This window comes from Eubalaena glacialis, chromosome 11 (assembly GCF_028564815.1).
Source record: "Eubalaena glacialis isolate mEubGla1 chromosome 11, mEubGla1.1.hap2.+ XY, whole genome shotgun sequence".
Taxonomy (NCBI): domain Eukaryota; kingdom Metazoa; phylum Chordata; class Mammalia; order Artiodactyla; family Balaenidae; genus Eubalaena; species Eubalaena glacialis.
Window position 1 is genome coordinate 62,267,273 of NC_083726.1, and position 25,265 is coordinate 62,292,537.

The 25,265-nt window shown below is 46.8% G+C and overlaps 2 protein-coding genes and 1 pseudogene across 4 annotated transcripts; all 3 read right to left on the reverse strand.

Moving 5' to 3' along the window:
• Nucleotides 1-343: 343 nt before the first annotated feature.
• On the reverse strand, nucleotides 344-5,518 carry PRR13 (proline rich 13). Of its 2 annotated transcripts, none has more exons than XM_061204763.1 (4): nucleotides 5,456-5,518; nucleotides 4,798-4,836; nucleotides 4,065-4,429; nucleotides 344-2,556 (listed from the first exon to the last, which is right to left on the reverse strand). In XM_061204763.1, exons 2-4 carry the CDS (start codon nucleotides 4,814-4,816, stop codon nucleotides 2,512-2,514), a joined length of 429 nt encoding a protein of 142 aa, XP_061060746.1. In that variant the 5' UTR covers nucleotides 4,817-4,836; nucleotides 5,456-5,518; the 3' UTR covers nucleotides 344-2,511. The 2 variants fall into 2 exon arrangements, with proteins under 2 accessions (XP_061060746.1, XP_061060747.1); XM_061204764.1 differs by having other exon boundaries at nucleotides 5,408-5,511.
• Nucleotides 5,519-9,967: 4,449 nt separating this feature from the next.
• LOC133101679 (3-hydroxyisobutyrate dehydrogenase, mitochondrial-like) lies at nucleotides 9,968-11,021 on the reverse strand (annotated as a pseudogene).
• A 7,022-nt stretch (nucleotides 11,022-18,043) lies between these two features.
• On the reverse strand, nucleotides 18,044-23,737 carry AMHR2 (anti-Mullerian hormone receptor type 2). Of its 2 annotated transcripts, XM_061205737.1 has the most exons (11): nucleotides 23,689-23,737; nucleotides 23,205-23,387; nucleotides 22,755-22,946; nucleotides 22,409-22,483; nucleotides 22,121-22,251; nucleotides 21,775-22,005; nucleotides 20,107-20,221; nucleotides 19,792-19,964; nucleotides 19,455-19,602; nucleotides 19,151-19,287; nucleotides 18,044-18,253 (listed from the first exon to the last, which is right to left on the reverse strand). In XM_061205737.1, the coding sequence occupies exons 1-11, from the start codon at nucleotides 23,735-23,737 to the stop codon at nucleotides 18,044-18,046; spliced, it is 1,644 nt and encodes a 547-aa protein (XP_061061720.1). The 2 variants fall into 2 exon arrangements, with proteins under 2 accessions (XP_061061720.1, XP_061061721.1); XM_061205738.1 differs by lacking the exons at nucleotides 19,151-19,287; nucleotides 19,455-19,602.
• Nucleotides 23,738-25,265: the final 1,528 nt, after the last annotated feature.

The window sequence follows — 25,265 nt, forward strand, 5'->3', positions numbered from 1 at the left end:
ACTTAGAAAAGCCAGGAAGGGGAAATGGGCTGTCCATGGTTAAAACTGGGGACGGAGGTTGGTGAATTTTCTCCCTAATTTCTTTGTTTCTCTTTGTGTTTTCCCCCTTGAACCCCTTCTCATTATCTCTCCTTAATTTGTGGTTTGTCAACATCTGTTTCTCTTTCAACTCACAATCCCCCTGTCCCCACATCTCCCTCTCCTCCTCGAAAAGGAAGGGCTGATGAGTAAATGAAAACAGAGTATGATTGGGAAAAAAACATTAGAACGGCCCCCAAATCCAGGACACTGGAAAATAGGCCTTGGTCTTGGATTTTCTAATAAAATTAGAAGCTAGCTCTAATATATTTATTTTAAGCATTTATTTCATATAACTCACCCCAGGGACAAGTGGTAGATGCAATCCAGCCAACTAAAAACACTCCTTCCCTGTTCAAGCCCCACACTCAATCCCTAAGCCCTGTGGGTTCCACCTCAGAAACATCTCTCAAGTCCACTCCTTCCTCTAGACCCATCTAGAGCCTCATTTCCTGCTTTCAGGCTCCTGTATGGTATCTCAGGCTCAGGAATTCCTGAACTTTCATCCCACGCCTTTTTACAACTCTGTGCCTCTGCAAAACTGCTTCTTCTGCCTGAAATCCACTGGGTTAAAAGCGTAGACACAGGAGCCACACTGCCTGAGTTCGAATCCTGACTGAAGTTTTCTTCTTCCACAAAATGGAAGCAGAGTACCTACCTCATAGAGTTGCTGGGAAGATTAACACAAGTTATAAATGTACAGCACTTAGTGCCTGGCACATGATAAATGCTCGGTGTTAGCTGATGTTATTTACCAACTAGGAACCTCCTACGCATCCTGAGGCCCAGCCAGGACCTCACTCATTTCCCACTGGCACTGTCACTCCTTCCTTTGCTCCCCCACTGCTTGATCCCTGTCTCTGTTGCGGTCCCTTTTACTGTATTATAATAACCTATTCACATATTCACATATCTATCTGCTCCCTTAGCTCTTGCAGGCCATGAAGAGCAGGGACTGTCTTATTCATCTTTGTACCTCAACACCTGGAACACAGTATTTCCTCAATAATCCTTTTCCAGGGAATTAATCTAGCTCCATTGGGATACCTGTGATTCCCAAACATGCTATGGAGCTTTAGACCCTGTACCTAAGCACATGCCTTTCCCAGCCCTTCTCTGACATCCACTTGGTAGATCTATTCTTTCATTTTTTTGTGTACTCATGTTTCTCCACTCACGGCCCTAGAGGTAAAATGTCACTTTTCCTGTGAAGTCATCTTTGACTCCTCCTTCACTTCCCAGTTATTTCTAGGTTTATATCTCTCTGGCATTTTATACCATCTATACTAATTAGTTCTCTTAGATGTCTTTTTCCTCTACTCAACAGATCTTTGAGAACCCAACGTGTAATACCATGTATGGCATTTGGTAAACCAGTGGCCCTCAGTTCTAGCTGTACATCAGAATCACCCACAGTGTTTTAAAAATCCTGATTTGCAGGGCCCCATCCTTTAAAAATCCTGATTTGCTGGGCCCCATCCTTATCAAGAGTCTTTCAGGCAAAGCCCTAAATCACTCTCTGATAGCTGATGGGCAGCCAGGGTTGAGAACCTTGGTAGCAGATATGAAAACTTATGCTAAAGACCTATATCCATTCATCAAATGGAAGACAGTAAAGATTCATTCCACTAAGCCTGAACCAATTCTGAAGGATCCTCCCACTAGAGACATATAAGGACAGTATGCTGTCTTCCTGATGACGCTCTGGTTCCTTACCAAAAAACTGATACACTTTAAAGGGTCCGTGGAAGGCGAAAGTAGTAGAATGTGCTAGACCCACCCACGGTAATGGCACAGGTGAACAGAGACCAGGAGAAACAGCTTTATTTGGACTGAGAGTTGGAGAGTGAGAGGAGGACCTGAGATAGCATACTGAGCTAAGGGGTAGAGATCAGTTTCCAAAATGGCAGGCAGAGCTCATCAGCCAAATGGACTCCACTTCCCAGCAGCCTTGCAGTGAGTGCAATCAATAAAAGGCCTGCTGGGAAATGTTTATTTGCCACTAAATCATCCAAGCATGCCACAATTACAAGAAAGGTACAGGTCATTTTTTCCTTTCCATAATTAAATTTCCACAGCATCTCCCCAATCATGAGTATTACAAAAGAAAGTAAAAAAATCACATTTTACAGATCTTAGACTTGTCTTCAGCATTTAGCTCAAATCTCACCATCTTCAAAAACTAGTTCTCCTGCAAAATTCACCAGCTAAAAGTTCTATCCAAGCAGTGGGAAGACGGCCTTTGCTAGCCCATGGCAATTCTTTTCCCATTTTCCCTAGCCAGTTAGGGTTGAACAGCAGAGTGAGGCTTAGATTGCAGGGGTGGCGGGGGGAGGGACACAAGGGCTAATTTCCCCCAGTACAAGATGGCATCTGAAGCTTGATGGGAGAGCAGAACTGGAGAGACTTGAGGGAAGGGTCCAGGCCCTGTATTCAGTCAGAGTCACTGCTGGAAGAGGAGGAGGAGGAGGAGGAATGCTGCAAGGGGAAAGGGGAAAGGAGATATCATCAGATCCAAATGAACTTTGATCACTCCATGGGACATTCTTTGGTGCCCTACACCTCCACCCAAGTGCCCTTTGCTTTCTAAGAAGGTCAGGAGTCTTGAACCAGACTGTCCCTTAAACAGCAAAAGCAAGGATTTCCTTCAGCAGTGAGCATACAGGAATGGATGAAACCATCCTAAATCACTGCACAGAATTTACTGCATTTGGAGCAAATTTCCAATTTTCTTTACCTAAGCCAATGCCTAGGCAAGGAATAAATTATAGGCACAAGCATAGTATAGTGCAGGGAAACAGCTGCTACCTTATAATAATGATTAGCTGCATGGACATTCCTAGCGGCTATGAGTCTAAGAAAAGTGAGTAGAATCAGCTGCTGTGTGTGCATCTGTCTCTACGTTTTCCTAAGCCCCAAATGGGAGAAAGTGAGGAAGGCGGGAGAGAAAGCTGGGAGAGTCCTAGTCAAGGTTCTTTACATGCATAGTCCCATCAACAACTGTCATAAAAAACATTTTTGAGTCTCTCCATTCAATCTCACCTTTCCTTCTCCTCAAACTTCTACCAAAGATCCAGAACTAGGATTAGCACCCAAAGCCATAAGGCAAATAAATACTAGGCAGAAAAATGTAAATTAAGGCCTCCTCAAGATCGAGGTTGGTTCAACCCTTCCAGAGTTGTCCTGAGAGCTACTTTCACCCTTGCTAATTAACACTCCTCTGGAATGCTGCAAGGGGAAAGGGGAAAGGAGATATCATCAGACCCAGATGAACTTTGATCACTCCATGGGACATTCTTCGGTGCCCTACATCTCCATCCAAGTGCCCTTTGCTTTCTAAGAAGGTCAGGAGTCTTGAACCAGACTGTCCCTTAAACAGCAAAAGCAAGGATTTCCTTCAGCAGTGAGCATACAGGATACTTAGCCTTGGGGCTGAGCATGAAACTCAGGGTTTTATTTGAGGCTGAGAGTCACTGACTGCTCTTGTCCTGTTTCCCTGCCAGACAGTAGGACAATAAGGCCCATGTAATTAACACAACACCCTGAGAATACTGAAGGAGAGAAAGAAACTCCAGGAACTAGGGCCAGATTATTATCTGTTAATTATTATATAAGACTTTGCTTTGTCAAAGGACTGACTCTATTACTTGACATTTGACCACCTCAGTGGGGGTGTCCAACCTGCTAAAACAAACATAGGGTGGGGAGGGGTGGAGTTCAGGGAAGAGAAAGGCAAATTAGAAAAAAAAAAAAAGGCTTTTGATTCTGATATCCATTCTAAGGCTCAGCCTAGCCCCTCCCAGATAGAAGGCCTAATTAGCTTAATAATTCTTTTGAAGATTATCAGATTCTTCCCAATGGGAATCCTTTACACAATCGCTGCCCCACGTCCTCAGACTTCGAAACCTCCTTCCTTGCCCACCCACTGCCTCTCTAGTCTCCCTGAGGGGACACCCCTTACTAGCCAGGATCCAGAGGGCACTGACCTTGCCATGTTTGTGGTGTTTCTGCTTCTTTTTATGAGCTTTTTTCATTTTCTTTTGCATCTTCTTGTCAATCACCATTCCTGGTCCTACCATGCCAGGAGCCAATGGATTCACAGGACACATGCCAGGGGCAGGTGGTGGGTATGGAGGGGGGTAGGGACCTGAGGGTTGGCATCCTGGATACCCTGGTTGTGGCACAGGATGACAGGGCCCACCAGGGGGAAAGGCTGGATTCCCCTGGGGTGCTCCTGGGGGAGTGGGAAAGGGGCCTGGAGGAAAGGTAGGGGTGGCAGGTGGTGGATGGGCAGGATTGCAACCTCCAGGGTACCCGACGTTAGGAGGGTGTGGATATGGCCCTGGCTGCCCTGGTGGAAGAAGCAAAGAATCAATTAAGATTAGAACTGCCCAGAACCTCTGACAACAAACAACAAAAAGAAGAGGATTTCGTTTCTCACTCAATAGTTAAAGGCAAACGGAAAGGTGAGGAAAGAAAATGGAGGGTAGGGGAGACAAACTTACGTAAGAGAGAGAAAAGGTAACGTCCCTGGCAGGGCGGGGGAGAAAGGGAGACAGTGAACTCTAAGGAAAGATGAGCGCATCGGTCAGCTATGGACTAAGGACTTTGCTTTTGCGGGTTAGGGGAGAGGTGGAGGAGAAACTGACACAGAAACCTCCTGTTGTGGCCCTTCTGAAAAGGGGTTGGAGCAAGAGAAGAGATCCCCGAAACACCTACCGGCATTGGGATTCCACATGTTCAGGTATTTCCTCCAGCCTGAGAAGAAACAAATGAAGGCAATAAGCTGACGGCCCAGAAATGGGTAGGGGTTTTAGAGACCAAGCTCAACTCCAACGCCTCCCGCTCCGCAACAGTCTCTCAGAGAACTACCACGACCTCCACAGAAGAAATGTTTCTTTCCACCCGTTCCTTCGCCCCCAACAGCTATTCTATTCCTAGTTCCCTAACCACAGGAACCTAGCTCCCAGGGCCCCTCCACCTTCCACTAGCTCTGGCCGCGGCTGGAGGTTTCTAAGTCCTCTGGAGAGGGGCAGACTCCGCGAATCTCGCTATCCCCATCACTCATCTGCCTTTCCGAGACCGAGTCCGGAAGACTTTAGCCACCCATAAGCTGCGAAGGGATCTTAAACAACTTAACTGCTCCCGGAGAAGAGTGACGGGGGACAGGACCCCCACCCCAGGCTAAGAGAAGGACCTGCCTTGAGGCGAAAGGAGGTAGGCGGCTCAGGAAAGATCCTCAAACGCTTACATAGCTAGACATACCCCCTCCCACATTTAAAAAGGCAAATAGAGATCCTGGCTCCCAGCTGCGAAGGGACCCCCTCACCCAGGAATGGAAAAAGAAGGAAACTGAGGAATCCAGACGTCCCGTCACCTCTACACCGCTGCTTGCGCGGACTCCTCCTTTCAGCCTCCACTCTCACTTCCTGGTCACCCTCCCACCTTAAGCTTCAGCATCCGCCTCTGCTACCGCCTGATTGGTACTATGTGGTCATTCGGCGTTACGATTGGAGAACATAGTCGTCAATCACTCTAGGCTAGACGGCAGCGGTAGGGGAGGAGCCAGGCGCTTCAGGACGCGGCGGTACAGAGGAGCGGGCGGGCCGGAAATCCCTGGGGGCGGGGCTAGGAGAAACGGGCTAGGAGGGGGCGGGGCCAGTTTCTGGGCGAAGTCCTTGAGTGCCTAGGGAAAACTCAACCCTTGACCTCTGAGCCCTTAGTCCAGTGGGTGCCACACCTTGTAATGTGAATATACTGTGATAAGCGGTATACAGACATATATATATATATATATATATATATATATATATGGATATGGATGGAGAGCTTAAGGAAGGGCGGAGAGCTGCTAAATCTCACCCCAAGCCTCAATACTGCCGCCTCCCTCTTAGTCCTCATGGAAAATAAGGAAACATTCTTGGGGAAAATACAGAGATTTCTAATCTCTCCTAGGATTCTCTGTCTCAATTGCATAGCTCTGCCATCTGTCAAATTGCATAAACCAGAAACCAAGAAGTTCAGCCTAATGGCTCTCTCTTTCCTTCACCTTTCCCCCGCATCTCCTTCCAACTTCAGGAAGGGTCCGTTTTGTTTCCCAAATAAATCTGGAATCCCTACACTTCTCTCCATCTTCTCTGCTCCCAGCCTACCATCATCTCTCAACTGGATTGCAGCAATGGCCTCTATTTTTTTAATAACACAATTAACAAGCTTGATTTAATGAATATATATAGAACCATACACCCAAAATTTAAAAATACTTATCCTTCTTAAGCATACATAAAACATTTTTAAAAATTGGTCTCAACTAATATAATTCAAATTTCAGAGAATTGTGTATTACATACTGTATTCTTTGACCGCAACGTAAAATATAAATATAAATACAAATGAAACCGAGCAGGACCCTGTGGGGCCCTCACGGGTACAAAAGCCTTTCCATGTCCCCTTTTCTAGTTTGTAGGGAAAAGGGTTTAGCCTCCTAGACCTTCCCTGAATTGCAAAGGGAAGATTCAAACGGTTGCTAATTAGGGAAGGGAGGGAATGCAGAAACAAAGGATGAACAGTCAAAAAACAATAGCGCATCAATAAAGCAGGGTCCTGGTTTCTCCTGAAGGTGAGACAGGCTGGGACCTGGGACCCTTTGCTGCAGTGCTGCAGTTTTTGCACCTGGACACACCTCTCCTCGAGCAACAAAATACAAAGAGACTGTACGGGACTAAAAATAATGTGCATGCACAGTTGGGGCAAATTCTGGACAAAAGATACAAAGACCAAAAACCCAACTGCCACTTTTGAAGAGCCTGCAGCAAAAGCAGGGTACTGTGCATGCCCCCTGCACACACCACCACCTAAGGGGTGGGCAAACCACCTAAGCCACTCCTCCGACCCGACCACTGGACACACCCCTACCCTCACCCCATATAAGGAACAAGCTCACCACCCACCCCTCAGGGAGCGAGCCAGCGAGGGAACTTGTTGTACGTTCTTGCTCCCCCCTGCTGTAGCAGGGGCCCCAGTAAAGCCTTGCCTGAATTTCTCATCTGACCTCTGATCAATTTCTATTGATTAGGGAGGCCAAGAACCCTCGTCTGTAACAAAGGGATATACATAACAATATATTTTTGAGTTATTCTGTGAAAACTAAGACCCCCACCCAGTTGGAGGATGGTAAATTCCAGCTGAGCACAAGATTCCTGGAATACCATCTCAGTTACCTCACCACCAACCAATTAGAAGAAAGTCACATGTCCTGCAGGCCTTGCCCCAAATTTTGCCTATAAAAACTCCTCCCCGAAAACCATTAAAAAATTTGGGTTTTTTGAGCACAAACCACTGGTTCTCCTTGCTCAGTCCTGCAATAAAACTTTCTCTGCTCCAAACTCCAATGTTCTGGTTTGGCCTCACTGTGCGTCGGGCACATGAGCTTGTGTGCATTCGGCAACACAAACATACATTTGGAAGTTAAAAAAAGCAGTCTTCCAAATAACTCTGGGTCAAAGTATAACACATGATGGAAATTAAATACTTTGAACTCAACCGTAATAAAAACATTACATCCCAAATTTGTGAGCTACAAAAAATATGAAGATAAATTTTATACTGAGTTTGTCATCTTGAACTAAAATTTTTGATAGATTTTTAATTTTTTTAGATATTTATTTATTTATTTGGCTGTGCTGGGTCTTAGTTGCAGCGCACGGGATCTTCGTTGTAGCATGTGGGATCTTTAGTTGCGGCATGTGAACTCTTAGTTGCAGCATGTAGACTCTTAGTTGAGATATGTGGGAATCTAGTTTCCTGACCAGGGAATGAACCCAGGCCCTCTGAACTGAGAGCGCAGAGTCAACCACTGGACCACCAGCGAAGTCCCAATTTTTAATTTTTTAATTAAAATATTTTTGTTATATATATTTTATTGAAATACAGTTATACAATATTATGTTTTACATAACCATAGTACATATTGATATTTTTTTTTTTTTTGATATATTTTTATATCAGGTTTGTGCTAAATATTTGAGATGAATTGGGACTGGCACTTTTTTTGTTTTTGTTTTTAACGCAATTTATATCTGAGTTATTTCTTCCTTGTAAGATCATTGAGTTTGAAAGAAATTATTGATGTGTCTATATGGGCATGATGCCTCTCAGAATTTAAATATTTAAAACTATTTCTTTTTTAAAGCAGCTTTATTGAAATATAGTTCATATACCATACAATTCACCCATTTAAAGGGTACAGTTCAATAGTTTTTAGCATATTCTGAGCTTGTGCAACCATTGCCATTATTTAATTTTAGAACATTTTTTGTCCCCCTTAAAATAATTCCACACCCCATTAGTAGTGAATCCTCATTCCTCTCCCTACCTCTCCCCCATTCCGCCCAAGCCCTTAGCAACCACTAATCAATTTATAAATTCTTCTATTTTAAACATTTTATACAAATGGAAAATTGTACAACATGTGGCCTATCGTGACTGGCTTCTTTCACTTTGCATAATATTTCAAGGTTCATCCATGTTGTAGTATGAATCAGTAGTTCATTCTTTTTTATGAAGGAAATACTGAATAATATGCCACTGTTTGGATATACCACATTTAGTTTATCCATTCATCAGCTGATGGACATTTGAATTGTTTTTACATTTTGCCTATTATATATATCACTGCTATGAACATTCATGTACAAGTTTGTGCATGACCATATGTTTTTTTTATTATCAGCATAGAAATGTATTTGAATTCAAAATTATATGGTTATATTTAGAATAATGTAATAATTATCTAAAACACATATCATCCTTGGCTCTGAAACAGTTCTAAAGATGTCATTCTTTTGAAGTCGAAAAACATGTAGTAAGAATGTACAAGGAGGACTTCCCTGGTGGCGCAGTGGTTAAGAATCCACCGGCCAATGCTAGGGAACACGGTGTCGAGCCCTGGTCCGGGAAGATCCCACATGCGGCAGAGCAACTAAGCCCGTGCACCACAACTACTGAGCCTGTGCTCTAGAGCCCGCGAGCCACAACTACTGAGCCCACAAGCCACAGCTACTGAAGCCCGTGCGCCTAGAGCCCGAGCTCTGCAACAAGAGAAGCCAACGCAATGAGAAGCCCGGGCGCCGCAATGAAGAGTAGCTCCCACTCACCGCAACTAGAGAAAGCCCGCGCAGCAACGAAAAATCAACACAGCCAAAAATAAATAAATAAATAAAATTAGTTTTTTAAAAAAAGAATGTACAAGGAAACAAAAATATAAAAAACAAGTTTGCTGAGTATTGGGAGTTGTTACAAGAGGGACACACCAAGATAAATGTAACAGAGTCCAAATTATATAACATGCAGCAAGGCGTTCTCTTGCTTTATCAACTCCTAGAAAATAAATTAGTAACCTCAGTAATGCAAGAATACCACCACTTGGTTAAAAGGACAAACTTTCTGAGGGACACAGGTAGTAATTCACTATACTTCCCGTTTCTATAAGTCCTTTCTTCACACCAGTTTCTTTTCGTTCCCCTAAAATATGTTTTATCGTGTTAAAAAAAAATGTGGTTTTATTTGTAAATTGGAGTAAATAATATCCTGATTGAAATATGCAACTATTTAGTTAAGGATGCTCAGGGATCAAATTTTTGAAAAAGGTCAGTCAGCTAGTTAGCAGGGACCATCAGTAGCAAACAGAAAAAAAATTTTCAGATATTATATGTTTGCTAAATAGATTTAAAAAAAAAGAATAAGCAGTTAAAAATGGGTGAAAAATCCCAGGGTTTACTGTGACCAAGACAATCAAAAGTAGACAGACCCATTTACTTGTGGAGCAAGCTATAAGGAGGTTCCAAGATAGACTCTGGTTCCCAACAGAGTCCACCGCCAAAGGGCAAACTCAGAATGTCTCCTCCTCTCGTAGAAACTGGAACATGGATGAGCAGGCTTACTCTGAGTAGCCCTTCACATACATCATCCTGTAGATCTGATGGGCTTGACTGCCCAGAAGGATTGGGCTCTTTGTGCTAACCGCAGAGTCTTGTGCTAATCCCAGATCCTTAGTCATGAGTGTTGTTCTGAATTCACCCTGATAGTTATTAGGCAAGGGAACTCCATCAATCATGCCAGGTATGGGATTATAAGTATCACTTGACCAAAGCTGTCCTGAGCTCACATATAGGATTTTAGCCAATGGTTTTGGGTCAAGCCCCAACCTGATTCCCAGATTCATAGCATCAGCAGTTCCAATCATACCATACCAACGGCGTGTTGTAGCCGATCCTCACAGCCTGCCCAGTCCCAAGGGCTCCACAATGCACCACATTGGAGCCCTTGTACCCCAGCAACTCTTGGGCAGCAGCAAATTCATCTGTGACTCCTCCCACCAGAAACATTAGGTTCCCAGACTGAGCAGCTCCCACACCACCAGAAACAGGGGCATCCATGAAAATTGCTCCCATTTTCTCAACATCTTTGGCCAATTCTTTTGAAACTGTAGGATCAATAGTACTGGAGTCTATTAATAGTGAGCCTTTCTTCACTTTTTTTGGAACTCCATTTGCTCCAGAATAAGCTTCTATTGCATTGATACTGGTGGGCAACATTGAAATAATTCCGTCAGCTTTTTTGGCTACATCTGCTGGGGAAGACACTACCAGTATACCTGCATCGAGAAATTCTTTGCATGCATCAGGGAACACATCATAAATAACAAGCGGATAGCCATGTTTCATGAGATTTTTTTGCCATTGGATGCCCCATTTGCCTAGTCCAGTGAATCCAGCTGGAACCTTAGAAGCCATTGACCTAGAACACACCACTGCAAGGCTGGCCCCTGCCAGCGGCTCCAGTAGGGAGGCCCGAGGCCCTCCACAGAGCTGTAAGGTGGCTGCCTTGCTGCCCCGGCTCACCCACTGACTGTGAGGGTGCGTGGGGATGCGTGCAACCACCATATGTTTTCAATTCTGTTGGGTATTTACTTAAGAGAGGAATTGCTAGGTAATACGGTAACTGTATGTTTAACTTTTTTGAGGAACTGCCAGACTACTTTCCAAAATAGCCACACCATTTTATATCCCCACCAGCAATGTATAAGTGTTCCAATTACCCCACATCTGCACCAGCACTTGTTGCTGTCTGTCTTTATTAATATAGCCATGCTAGTGGGTATGAAGTGGTGTCTCATTAAATGTCCGGACAGCATCCACTCGGGCCCTCTTCTAATTCATCCTCCAACCTCAGAAATTGTTTTCTAAAGCCAACTGTGACATCACCCTACTGCTTAAGATTCTTCAATGGCTTTGCATTATCCTTAAGACAAAGGTGGAAAGTATTTTTACATGTACGTATTCATTTTTGTTGAATAGGTAGTATGTTCACATGCTTTGAAAACCAAAAAGGACCAAGAGGTATAAAGTGAAAAGTCTCCCTCCCACTCTTGTTCTCCTTTACCCAGCCTCCCCCAACCCACATAGCCCACACAACCACATAACTGGTTTCTTATATATATTTCCACAGTTTCTTCATTACAATCAAGCAAATACTGATATAAATTTATATCCCCTCTTTTAAGTATACAAACAGCAAACTATGCAGAGTTTAATTTGCAACTTTTCCCCCCACTTAATATATCTTGGAGATGTTTCCATACCAGCCAGCACAGTGTGTCTTCAGTCTTTTTCACAACCCCATTTGATTCTTTTGTATGATGTACCATAATCAATTTAACCAGTCAATAGATATTTGTGTTATTTTCAATCTTCTGCTACTAAAAACAATGCTGCAACAAATAACCTGACAAATACGTCATTTTACATATTTTTACTTTTTTATAGGTATTGATGAATTACCCTCCATAGAGGTTATATTTATTTACATTCTCACCAGCAATATATGAGTGTCTGTTTCCTCCAACTTGTCCAACAAAAAAATACTCAAAATCTTATTACTGCAATGTCTGCAGTGGTCTGGCCCTGCTACCTTGCTGGTCTCCTCTCATACCACTCACCCCTGGCTTTCTGTGCTTCAGCCCCTAGGCTTCTTTCATCTCTCCAGAAGATCTTGGTTCCATTTGCAGGAGGGCCTTTGCACTTGCTGCTCCTGCAGCCTGGAATGCTCTCCCCATCTCTCTCCACTTTGCCTAATTAAATCCTGCTCATTCATCAGCTCTCAGCTCCAGGATCACTTCTTCAGGGAAGCCTCCTTGACACCCTAGTCAGGTAAAACTCCTTTGTTGTAGCCCCTAGTAGAACCTTGTCTTTCCTTTAGCACACCTATCTCAGTTTATAATTATACATGAATCAGTAATTACTTAATGTTAGCTTCCTACATTAGACTGTAAGCTTCTTGAAAGTAAGGACGCTTAACAGTTCACACAGTGCCTGGTACATAGGATGGTATGAATGAATACACTGTTAAATAAATAACTACATGAATGAATGAATGAATGAACAAATGGACAAAGAGGAATAGAGCATGGTGGTTCTGGAGTTAGTCAGAGAGACCTGGATTCAAATCCTGACTTTGACACTTATTGTGTGACCTTGAATAATTATTTAACCTCAATTCGCTCATTTGTAAAACAGTGGCAATGGTACCTACCTCATAGGGTTGTGATGAGATAATCGTGTATCTGTCACATAATAAGTACTTACTATATGCTACCATGTATTACTATCATGATTCTTGTTAATATTAAGAACTTTTACTGTTAGACTAGGATGATTTTAACCTCCCTTCAGGACCCTCATAGGTTGCCAATACCCTCCATACCTCTCTTCACCTACCTGCTAGTTGGGAAATTCTTCCTCAGATTTAAACTCAGATTTTTTTTTTTTTTTTCCACGCCAAGCAGCTTGTGGGATCTTAGTTCCCTGACCAGGGATGGAACCCGTGACCCCTGCTGTGGAAGTGCAGAGTCCTAACCACTTGACCGCCAGGGAATTCCCTAAATGCAGATTATTTAAAAAGCATTTAAATAATGTTTGTAAAGCTCATTTCTCTGATTCATTAAATCATTAATGATTTACCATGCTTCTGTCATTCATTCATTCAACAAATATTTCTCAAGCTATCCAGGTACTGTTCTAAGCACTAGGGATAGAGTGAAAACACAGAGAAAAAATCCTTGCCTTCATGGAGGTAATAACTTGGTGGGAGAGGCAGAATATAAATAAATATATAATAAAATGTCAGATAGTGATGTGTACTATGTAGAAAAATTGATTGAAATAAGGGGAGGAGCTGTGGTGTCAGTATTTACAGATCCTTGTAAGCCATGGGAAAGAGTTTAGATTTTATTCTAAGTGTGAATGGAAGCCTCTGGAGGGTTATGAGCAGAGGAATGACATGATCTGATTTTCATTTTAAAAAAGTCATTCTGTAAACCAATGTTCATAGAAGCATTATTCATAACAGCCCAAAGATGGAAACAACCCAAATGTCCATCAACAGATGAATGGATAAACAAAATGTGGTATATGCATACAATGGAATAGTATTCAGCCCTAAAAAGGAAGGAGAGTCTGACACATGCTACACTATGGATGAACCTTGAAGATATTATGCTAAGTGAATTAAGCCAGGCACAAAAAGACAAATGCTGTATGATTCCACTTATATAAAGTACCTAGAGTAGTCAAATTCATAGAGACAGAAAGTAATTAGCAGGAACTGCAGGCAGTGGGGAATGGAGATTTATTGTTTAATAGGCACAGAATTTAAGTTTAGAAAGATGAAAAAGTTCTGGAGGACGATGATCACAGTTGCACAACAGTGTGAATGTACTTAATGTCACTGTACTGTATGCTTAAAAATGGTTAGAATGGTAAAATAATAATAATAGTAATTATTATTATTATTCTGGCTACTGTGTGGTGAAAGAACAAAATAGGGAGAAATGGTTAAAGTGGAAGCAGAGAACCCAGTTAGGAGGCTACTACTGTACTCCAAAGAAGGAATGGTGGTGGCTTGGATGGAAGTTGTAGAGATGATCAGGAGGGGTCAGACTCTGGGTATTTTTTTTTTTTTAATCGAAGTATAGTTGATTTACCAGTTATTTTTTTTTTAAGGTAGAGCTTAGCAGATTTGGACTGGAGGTAGAGGTGAAAGAAACAGAGAAATCAAGGATGAACCCAAGAATATTGAGCAACTGGGAAATAATTGTGTCATTTACTGAAATAAGACGGGGGAGGAGCAGATGTGAGTACCTTTGGACAAAGTTAAGTTTAGGATGGCTATCAGATATCCAAGTGGAAGTGTTAAGAAGGCAGTTGGATTCGGCAGTCTGGCGCTCAGGGAGAGGTCTTGTCTGAAGAGAAAAAAATCGAGAGTTATCAAGGTATCTAAAGGAGCCAGTAAGCCAGAAAGAGAAAAACAAATATCGTATATTAATGCATATATGTGGAATCTAGAAAAATGGTACAGATGAACCTATTTGCAGGGCAGGAATAGAGACGCAGACATAGAGAACGGACATGTGGACACGGCAGGGAAAGGAGAGGGTGGGACAAATTAGGAGATTAGGATTGACATACATACACTACCATGCGTAAAATAGCTAGTGGGAACATGCTATAAAGCACAGGAAGCTCAGCTCAGTGCTCTGTGATGACCTAGATGGGTGGGATGGGGGGTGTGGGAGGGAGGTCCAAGAGGGAGGGGATATAGGTATACATAAAGCTGATTCACTTCATTGTACAGCAGAAACTAACACAACGTTGTAAAGCAATTATGCTCCAATAAAAATAAATAAATAAATAAACAAATAAAGGAGCCAGATAGGGACTTCCCTGGGGTCCAGTGTTTAAGAATCCACCTTCCAATGCAGGGGAACAGGTTCAATCCCTGGTCGGGGAACTAAGAACCCACATGCTGCGGGGCAACTAAGCCTGTGTGCCACAACTACTGAGCCCGTGCGCCACAACTAGAAAGCCTGCATGCTCTGGAGCCCACGCACTCTGGAGCCCATGTGCCACAACTACAGAGCCTGTGCGCCACAACTACAGAGCCTTGCACCACAACTACAGAGCCCGTGTGCCACAACTACTGAGCCCGAGCACTCTGGAGCCCACATGCCACAACTAGAGGGAAGCCCTTGCACCGCAACAAAGAGCCCGTGTGCCACAACTAAGACCCGACGCAGCCAAAAATAAATAAATAAATATTTTTAACAAAGAAAAATTTTTAAAAATTCAAGGAGCCAGATAAGCTCAGCCAGGGAGCAGGGGTAGCCAGAGTAGAAAAGAGGACCCAGCCCGTGGCCTCAGGCCTGCCAATATTTAGAAACTGGCAAGAGAAGAGGAATGAGCAAAGGATACAGAGAGGATACAGATTTTCCCCTTCTTCAGTGAGAAAGTGGAAAATCGGAGGAAAGTGTGAAGAAAAGATTCAAGGAGGAAGCTATCAAATGTTCATATGCTGCTGATAAATTTTGTAGGATGCAGACTGAGAAATGGCCATTGGATTTTGCAAGAATAGTGAACTTTTTTTTTATAAATTTATTTATTCATTCATTTATTTATTTATTTATTTTGGCTGCGTTGGGTCTTCGTTGCTGCGCGTGGGCTTTCTCTAGTTGCCGCGATCGGGACCTACTCTTCATTGCGGTGCATGGACTTCTCACTGCGGTGGCTTCTCCTGTTGTGGAGCACGGGCTCTAGGTGTGTGGGCTTCAGTAGCTGCGGCATGCAGGCTCAGTAGTTGTGACTTGCGGGCTTAGTTGCTCCGCAGCATGTGGGGTCTTCCCGGACCAGGGATCGAACCCATGTCCCCTGCATTGGCAGGTGGATTCTTAATCACTGCGCCACCAGGGAAGTCCCAAGAATAGTGAACTTTTTTTTTTTTTTAATTTATTTATTTTTGGCTGCATTGGGTCTTTGTTGCTGCATGCAGTCTTTCTCTAGCTGCGGTTAGAGGGGGCTACTCTTCGTTGTGGTGCGCGGGCCTCTCACTGTGGTGGCCTCTCTCGTTTTGGAGAACGGGCTCTAGGTGCGCAGGCTTCAGTAGTTGGGGCGCACGGGCCCAGCCGCCCCATGGCATGTGGGATCTTCCCGGACCAGGGCTCGAACCCGTGTCCCCTGCATTAGCAGGCAGATTCTCAGCCACTGCACCACCAGGGAAGCCCGTGAACTTTTTAAGAGTGGTTTTAATTACATTCTAGGGATGAAATTTTGCCTGCAACGAATTGAGGAGAGAACGAAACGTGAGAAGGTGGAGGCAGTAAATAAAAGCAATTCTTCCAAGGAGTGTTGGTAAACAAGAAGCAGAGAAATGGAGCAGTAACCATAAGAGAATGGGTGAAAAAAAAAAAGAGGATGGGCAGTCTGGGAGGGGCTTTTTAAGATGGGAGAGTTTAAATCATGTTTGTAAACTGATGTGAATAATCCAGTAGAGAGAAAAAATGCTTTTGCTGGAGAAAGAAGGGATAACTGAAGGAGCAAAGTTCCTAAGTGACCAGGAAAAGAGGGGTTCAAGTTTACATGAGGAGACATTGACCCTAGATAGGACAGTTCACTTAGTACAGTGTAGTGGTTGAGAGAATGACCTCTTGTTACCTGAAAACTGGGTTCACCTCTTGGTAGGTGTCAAGCCAAAAGACACAACCAAGCCAAAGAAGAAGGAAGAAGAAGGAAGGATTTATTGCTTGCAGCAAGTAAGGAGAACACTGGGACTCTGTCCCAAAGCAGTGTTTCCCTGAACAGCAAAATTGGGGAATTTTTAAGCTAAGGGTACATGCATATTCATGAAGGGGCTTGAGCAGAGGAAAATTCAGCATAGAAGTGGGGCAAAGGTTGACAGAGTCCAAGCTTTAGTTGATTGAAGTCATGAGTGTCAGAAAAGGTGACCATCATCATTCCATTCTCCACCTTGGTGGGAGCCTGCAGAACTTATCAGATTGTTATGTATACCCCTTGAGGAGGAATTAGGACTCTGCTTTATCCCTGAACTATTGTTTCTTGACAGCTTTTCCTTTGTTCCTGCATTCCCTCACTTCCCTTAAGATCTTTTTTTTTTTTTTTGGCTGCGTTGGGTCTTTGTTGCTGCGCGTGGGCTTTCTCTGGTTGCGGCGAGCAGGGGCTACTCTTCATTGACGTGCGGTGGTTTCTCTTTGTTGCAGAGCACGGGCTCTAGGCGCATGGGCTTCAGTAGTTGTGGTGCACGGGCTAAATAGTTGTGGCTCGCAGGCTCCAGAGCGCAGGCTCAGTAGTTGTGGCGCACAGGCTTTGTTGCTCTGCGGCATGTGGGATCTTCCCGGACGGACTGAACCGCTATCCCCCGCATTGGCAGGCGGATTCTTAACCCCTGTGCCACCAGGGAAGCCCTCTTTGCAGTTTCTTACTGCACCACGTGACAGTACAGCTTACTGGGCCAGGAATGCCCTATTGCTCCAGCACTCCTGGAAAACTCCTGGTCTTCAAGACACATCTCAAGCATCCTGTGCTCTGTGAGGCCTCCCCACTCAAGCCTCAGGAGAGGATACTGCCCCAGGACACCGTATGGGTGGCCAACAAAATGAGCTGTGGGTCTTGGAGAAGTTTCAGAGCAGCAATTTCATCTTTCTCATCCTTTTCACAGTGCCAGTATGAGATCCCACCAAATAAAGGCTTATGAAAGAGAAGGAAAAGGAGAGAGACAGAAGGAGTGCAGGATCACTGGAAGGGAGGAAGGCCTCAGGACCAGGACGTAGAGTCAGGAAAGCTGACTTTATCTCTTTCCTGTGCACACCACCCGCCCCAGTCACTGGTCAGAAGCAGTGGATTGGATACCCACGGAAGGATCCATCCAAGCATTTGGCAAGTAGGAAAGGCCGTGGCGAGGCAGAGCAGACAGGCATCTGATCACCGTATTTATGTTTCCATGTACACCGACTCTACATAAACTGCATATTTACACATGAGAACTGGTACGGGCAGGTTGAGGATTTCTGGAACAAGGGCCTTGCTGAACACTGAAGTGGCAGACACTCAGCTGAGGCCTACGAGGGAGAATGGCAGGGCGGAGGAGTGGAGAGACGGTCTTCTGGGCAGAGAGGTGGGCAGCCATGTGGACAGCCCTGTGGGAAGGGGTGGGCCTCCTGAGGACGGGACAGGGAAGCCAGGCGTTGCTGTACACATTCAGCTGTCAGCCGTGCTTCTGGGTCTGCATCCCAGCAGTCCTCCAGGAGCTCTCTCAGGCCACCAGGGTCCTGGGAAGAATGACCAGGAGGCATGCTTTACCCCAGGATCCTGAGTGGCCCCATGAGTGGCCCCAGGGTTAAAAGGTATCTATCATGGCCCTGTTCTCAACACGCTTCTTCTGATCCTTTCTGGAGCCTTCTTCCTCCCCTTCACTGAAATCCAGCCCTTTGCATCTTGTTCCCTATGAGACAGGTTCTCTCCAAAGATTCCACCTTTTCCTCTGAGGAGCTAATTCAGGTTAATTAATGGCTTACCGTGCTGATGGGAAATTACTCTCCTTCCTCTCAGGCAATCAGGGTCTTCTGCAAACAATGCCTGGGCCTTTGTTACCTAACCCAACAGACACTTGTGCAGTGGAAACTTCAGATCAGGTAGTAGAGGAATGGGCTTCCTGTTAGGAAACTATTTTCCTCAGAAACCCTGAAATTTCACTATTAGGCCACTGTTTTAACCCTTCATACTTAGTTCTGGCTTTTATTGGGTCATGGCAGAAACACAGATGTGTAGGACAGAATGAGGAGTTATTGGATTAAATGTTGGGCTCCAGTGTACTAGGAGAGGAGCCATCTTGGGGGCAGAGCTCAGGGCAGAAGCAAAGCCAAGGAGGGCTTCCTGGAGGAAGGAACTGAGGAACAGGGCAAACTGATGATGGAGAGAAGAGGGACGGACAAGGCAAGACTGAGCAAGAGGAAGGTGTGTGTCTCAGGAGTGGGCTGTGTGAGACTTACGGTGGAAGGGGATGAACTGAGGTTCAGAGCACGTTTGCCCAGCTCCAGCTGAACAAGAGCCAGGAGGGTGGGAGATGAGAGGGGATAGGAGTAGGTGGGCTGGTCCTGGTGGACAAGTCCTTGAAGCCCGTGCCAGGACTCTCCAGGTCCCCAGCCCACCAGCCTGTGGCCTCTTACTGTGGCAAAGCAGCACCAGGTGGATGGGATGTGAGGGCGCCTTCTCTCCTCCACCGCCAAGGTCCACAGCTCACAGGTGGTAGGGGTGCTACCCAGTTCTGCCTCATAGGCCAGTTGGAAGGGTGGTGGTCTGCTGTCTGGGAAAAGGCACATGGGGCTAGGTGTCAGCTAGCCCGTGGGGGTGCCTTCTTGCGGAACGGTCACGAGGGAGAAGGGAAGAGCCTCCTGGGTCAGGAGGTAGGTGGGTCTGGAATGGGTAGGTGGGGCATGGGGGGAGTGAGGCCACTGTTACACCCATCCTTACCGGGTCGCAAATCTGGGCAGCGGCTCATGATCTCCCACAGGAGCAGAGCCAGAGAGTAAACATCAGCTCGCCGGAGGGCCGTGCCCCAGTCCTGTAGGTCCAGAGTCTTGTCCAAGAGCTCCGGTGCCATGTACCTCTGGGTGCCCGCCTAGACAGCAAGGCATGGAGGGCCATCAGTCATCACCACGGCAATCTTCACCACACAATGGTCCATGCAACAACCCCCCAACTAGACTCAGCAACATCCCATGTGCTATAGGTGCTGCTGCACTGTTGTCACATCTTCATCAGCACCACCACCAGCATCCTGGGCCTCACCCTTATCCAGAGTACTGACCTCCATGATGGCAGCTGGGCCTCGGGGTTGAGTAGGAGCCCAGGTTGGGGGCTGGGCGAGGCCAGGGAGCACCAAGGCGAGGCCCAGGTCTCCAATGGCGCATGACCCATCGTCCCGAATGAGCACATTCTGGCTGCTCAGATCCCGGTGGGCGATACCTGGTTTATATTGGCCTGTGGGAGAAGCCAGGTTGAAGGGACATGGATCTTCTTCCTTTCTCTTTTTGACCCAATCCTTCCCCTCCAAGCTAAGGGAAAATCAGAAACAGCGGTGTGGCTCCTGACTCCCACGGCTTCCTGCCCCCAGCTCACCCACCATCCTGCCAACGTTCCTCATGGAGAAACGCCAGGCCCTGTGCCAGGGACAGTGCCATCCGCAGGGAACTTCCCCAGTCACTGGTGTGCTGGGCCAAGTAGTGGCACAGGGAGCCCTGGGGAGAAGCAGAGAGAAGAGAGGGACACACAAAGCTGGAGGTGGCTGATCCACCCCAGGGAGCAGAGATCAATTGATCCCCCTGCATCTCCCAGCAGACTTACACGCCGACACACCCAGGGCAAGGCAGCAGGCAGTGGGAGTGAGGACGTGCATCAGTTGGATTGACAGGAAAAACAGTAGATCTAGTTCAAGTGTCCCGAGCACTTACTGCGTGCCAGGCCTCCTGTAGCCCTCACTACAACCCTGGGAGGTAGGTACTCCTGTCACTCCTGTTTTACAGATGAGGAGCTTGCTGGAAATCCCTGGGTGAGAGAGTAGCAGAGCTTGACCCTCAGCAGTCTGACTCCAGCATCACTCACCTTTAGCCACCTCATACTGCCTCACAGGACTTGGGGTAAAGACAGAAACAGAAGAGGCAGAGCGGGTTAGGCGGGGCACCCTCGCGAACCACCTGGCCTGAGGTGTCACCCTGTAGCAGAGCGCGGATGGGGAGAGCCGTTGGGTAGGAGAGCAGCTGGCAGGGAGCAACTGGGAATTGGAGGGAAAGGAGCAATAGAGTCCCTCATTCTGCAAACATTATTGAGCACTTTCAGTGTGCCAGGAAAGGGAAACAAACAAACAAAACTAAAAAAGCAATGATTTTTGAGCTAGGCAGTGAGGTACATTGGTCAAAGAAGGGACTTTCCAGAATTCAAGATTTCAGAGGTGAGGGAACTACAGGTGCTGATAAAGTCCCGTCCTTAGCAGGCCCACAAGGCCAGTGTGGTCTGGCCCCTGCCTACCGATTCCTCTTCATCCTTTTTGCTCATGATCCTCCTTATTCTTCTCTTATAGTACCTTTTCTTTCTTTTTTTTAATATTTATTTATTTGGTTGCACCGGGTCTTAGTTGCGGCAGGTGGGCTCCTTTAGTTGCATTTCACGGGCTCCTTAGCTGCGGCACGGGACTTCTTACTTGTGGTATGAAAACTCTTATTTGCAGCATGCATGTGGGATGTAGTTCCCTAGCCAGGGATCGAACCCAGGACCCCTGCATTGGGAGGGCGGAGTCTTACCCACTACGCCACCAGGGAAGTCCCTCTTGCAGTACCTTTTCTTTCAGCACTTAACGTGCTTGACATTTTACACTTCTTTTTGTGTTTGCTTGATCCATTTCTGCTTCCCTACTACTCTATAAAATCTGGAAAGGCAGGGACTGGGTGTGTTTTTCCTAGCACAGGAAGTGTGACATATAGTTCATAAACATTAGTTGAATGCCTGGAGGTAATTCTTTAACAATGGTTTTCCTTGAGGTTGGGAATATGAATTGCTTTGATTTCTCCCTTTTCTTGTCAGTGTAAGTCAAAAATGTTAGCAAGTACTGCTTATAATAATAAAAGGTAAAAACAATACAAATCATTTTTAACGTTCTACAGAAAAGGAAATCTAAAGAATAAGAATAAAGGAAAAGAATAAGCGTGGACAGGGCCTCACTGCCATCCAGCACCCCCGCGCCGACTGTCTTCCCATACACAGGCAAACACACACATATGCGTTCCTCAGCACTCACCTTGGGGTGTAGTTCCAGTACCAGCAGGGGCCCACAGGGCAGGGGACCAGGGCTGCCCCTGCTGGCGGTGATCAAGCGGACAATGTGGTCATGCCGTAGGCCCGGCAGCCCGTACAATGCTCTCTCAGCTTGGAACTGGGCCACAGCCCTCAGGGGGAAGGCCTTGATGGCAACCAGCTTGCCTTGCAGCCGCCCGGCCCACACCACTGCGTGACCTCCTTCCCGGATTACCTGGTGAGGACATGGTGCTGGGTGTGGGCCCCAGCTAGGAGCAGAGCCAGGCTTCCTCCCCAGCACACTCTCCGAGAGCACCCAGAGGAGCCCGCCGCCCACCCTCCCCGGGCACCTGGGAGAAGCACAGCTCGGGCAGCTCGGGCAGCTCGGCACTCCAGTCCCTGCCTGAGTGTGGCTCCGGCTCCGGCTCCGGCCCTGGCTCTGGCCCACCGTGCACCGGGCAGGCCTTCCGTTGTAGCAGGGCTGAGGCAGAGAAGAGCCTTAGGGCCGGGGTGCACGGGTATGGAGACTGGAAAGGGGGCTTTGTGGGAAGTGATGGGGGTCAGGGGAGCCTGGAGAGGGGTCAGAGCGCTGGGACAGTGTGTTGGGGTCACAAGGGAGGGGTGGGGCAGATTAGTACCCAAGATGATGTTGCTCAGCAGCAGCAGGAGGAGGAGCAGCCCCAGCAGCACCAGTGCCATCCAGATGGACTCGCCTGGACGTTAAAGCAGGAATGCAGGCTGGATGAGCCCTGCCCCAAATCGTGCTCTCTGCTCCTCTCCCGCTCCGCAGAGAAGTTGCTTCTCCACCCGCCCCCACCCTGGTCACAAGCCCCCTTATCTCCCAGTCACCAGGGCAACCAACTTCTCAAGGCCAGGAGGAGGGAAGCTTGGGACGGGGGGTAGGGTGAGAATTGGCCCTGGTTCTACCTCTCATTCTAACCTGGGCTCCAGCCCCCACCTGGCTCCAGCATCCTGGGTGGCTACCTGGGATGGCCTTGGGGCCCTGGGAACCAGGTGTCCCAGGGCGCCCCAGAAGAGGCAGATGGCTGTAATTGGCATTGCAGAAGTCAGTGCCACAGGAGCAGGTGAAGAGAGTAAAGCTGGGACTAGGATGGGCTCGGGAGCTCGGGTCACAGTGGGGGGACTCACAGCCTGGCTCATCACTGTCTCGGCATCCTGATGAGATGGGATTGGGAGAAGAGGAGAGAAAGGGGGCGAGAGAGAGAGAGAGAAAGAGTGTACGAGTGAGCATAACGGGGTCTGGGAACACGGAGGGGGTCCCTTCTCTATCAGAGGCGTCCTTTCCATCTCTTATGGGCTTTTCTTTCCCTCCACACGTTCACTTTCTACTCCTCTCCTCAGCTGCCACCCCCCCACCCAGGATGTGCCTCTCTCCCCCACTGGCTATCGCCTGCCATGTGCTGTGCCATTCACCTTGCATCTCCACCTGTGCCTGGTCTTGGGTCAGGTTCCAGATCCCAAAGCAGCAGCGGCTGTAGAGGCAGTGGATAACCCTGGGGGGCCCTGGTCCTGCATCTAGCAGCTTCCCCAGATTCTTGGTGCTTCCCCGCACTCCAGGGGCCTCAAAGAACACACAGGTCCGCCTGCCTGGGGGTGCTGCGGCCCAGGGTAGGGAGAGGGGAGGGTTCAAGATGAGAGTGAATGCAGGGGCAAAAACAGCAGCCAAAGAGAGACAAAACATGTTTTATATCCCAGGGCCAGCCTGGTAAAGCCACAGGAGGAAACAGGGTCAGCAGAGGCCTGGAACCTGACCCCCACCAAGGGGACCCATAGCTGTACCCATCACCTTCACTTGCCCACCCCATCACCACTCTTCCAAAGGGGTGGCTGCTGCTTCAAGTGCCCCCTCCCTTAATGGGTGGGTGGAAGGACCCTGCTCCTCCCTGTAGACACTTACCTTGCACAGCTGTGGGAAGCAGTGCCCAAAGCCCCAGAATCCCCAGCATCATGCAGTGGAAGGGGGGGAGCATGAGCCAACACAGCTGCCCCTGGCCAGAGCTTCCTTCAGATGCAGGGCACCGTGGGGCTTCTGATCCTTCAGTCCCCAACTCCGCCCCCTCCCTCTTCCCAGTCTCTGTGGGGGAGACGGCTGCTGAGGGGGAGAGGATGGGTGTGGGGAGAAGCAGGGAGAGAGAGGGAGGAGCAGAGAACCAATCTCGTGTCTTCCTCTCTTCAGCCACCTCCTCTTTTCTCTGTAAAGTGGGAGGAGGGGGCCTTAGTGGTCCCGCTGAGAACCCAGCAATGCCTAATTTCAAACCTCTGCCCTTTGCTGACCCTAGGACAAAATGCTGGATCCTGTCAGCCCTTCCCAGGCTGGAAACCAAAGAGAGGTGAAGTGCTCAGAGTCATTCAGCTGTGCCCAAGAGCCTTTCTAGCCCTTATTTTCCGGGCTCAGATCTGCAGTTCCCTGGGCACAGAGAGGCTTCACAGCCTATACTAGAGTTGACCTCATTTTCCAAACTCAAGAGTCATAAAAGAAGTTGTATAAAATTACTCAGAGTTTTTTAAAAATCACATTGAAAATAGGTATGATGGTAAATTCTATGTCATCAAAATTTTTAAAAAATCACATTGAGTCACACACTAAACACATCACCATTATTGAAAAGGTAACAAACTTTTATTGACCACCTACGTGCTAGGGCACAGCTAGGGCTATGAATTTTACAATCATCTCATCTAATTCTCCCATTGAGCTATTTATTATTATTTTCACTTTATAGGTAAGAAAGCTGAATTTAGGTAACTTGCCCAAGTCACTCTGCTAGGAAATAGCACAGCTAGGATTTGGACCTTGTTAAGTCTGAGTCTAAAGCCCAGGCCACTTATGCTATGATGCCGGAAAGAAAATACAAAATTCGGCAATAAAAAAGTATTTCCATTTAACACAGTATTTGAATATTTGAATATGGATTGAGAAAATGTGCATCAATACCTGTGAGCAGGCCACTAACTAGAAAAAGATACCGTTCAAACTATCACCACCAGAGGTCAGCAGACATAGGAGAAACCCGGGGACATAGTGAGGGGGCAGAAAGGGCGTCCTCTGATGACTAATATCCATAGTACATCTCCAATATCTATTAAGCTGCACGAACTGTAAAATGTGAAGAGAGGGCACAGGGTGTGTAGAGGGAATGTCAGCATGGAGATGGAAGGAGAGAGGTCTATAGCTTGTGCTGCAGTCGAGAGACAGGAGGTGTCCAACTCCACCAGATTACTGCTCAGAATAAGGGAAACTACAGAGCAGCTGCCTCCCATGAGAATTAGAGCCAGAGGAGACTGGTTCCCTGTTTTCCTAACCTTCTGTTCCCCTGGTGGCTGCCTGGAAACCCTTTCTGGGGATGGTCTGGCTTAGATCAGGGATGAGGGCCTGAGTACTCTTTGATTCTGGAGCCTTTCTCCCGGGGAGGCTGCATGAGGGTAAAAGCTCCAGTAGTGTGAAGCAGCAGCTAGAGGAATGACCAGGGCTTA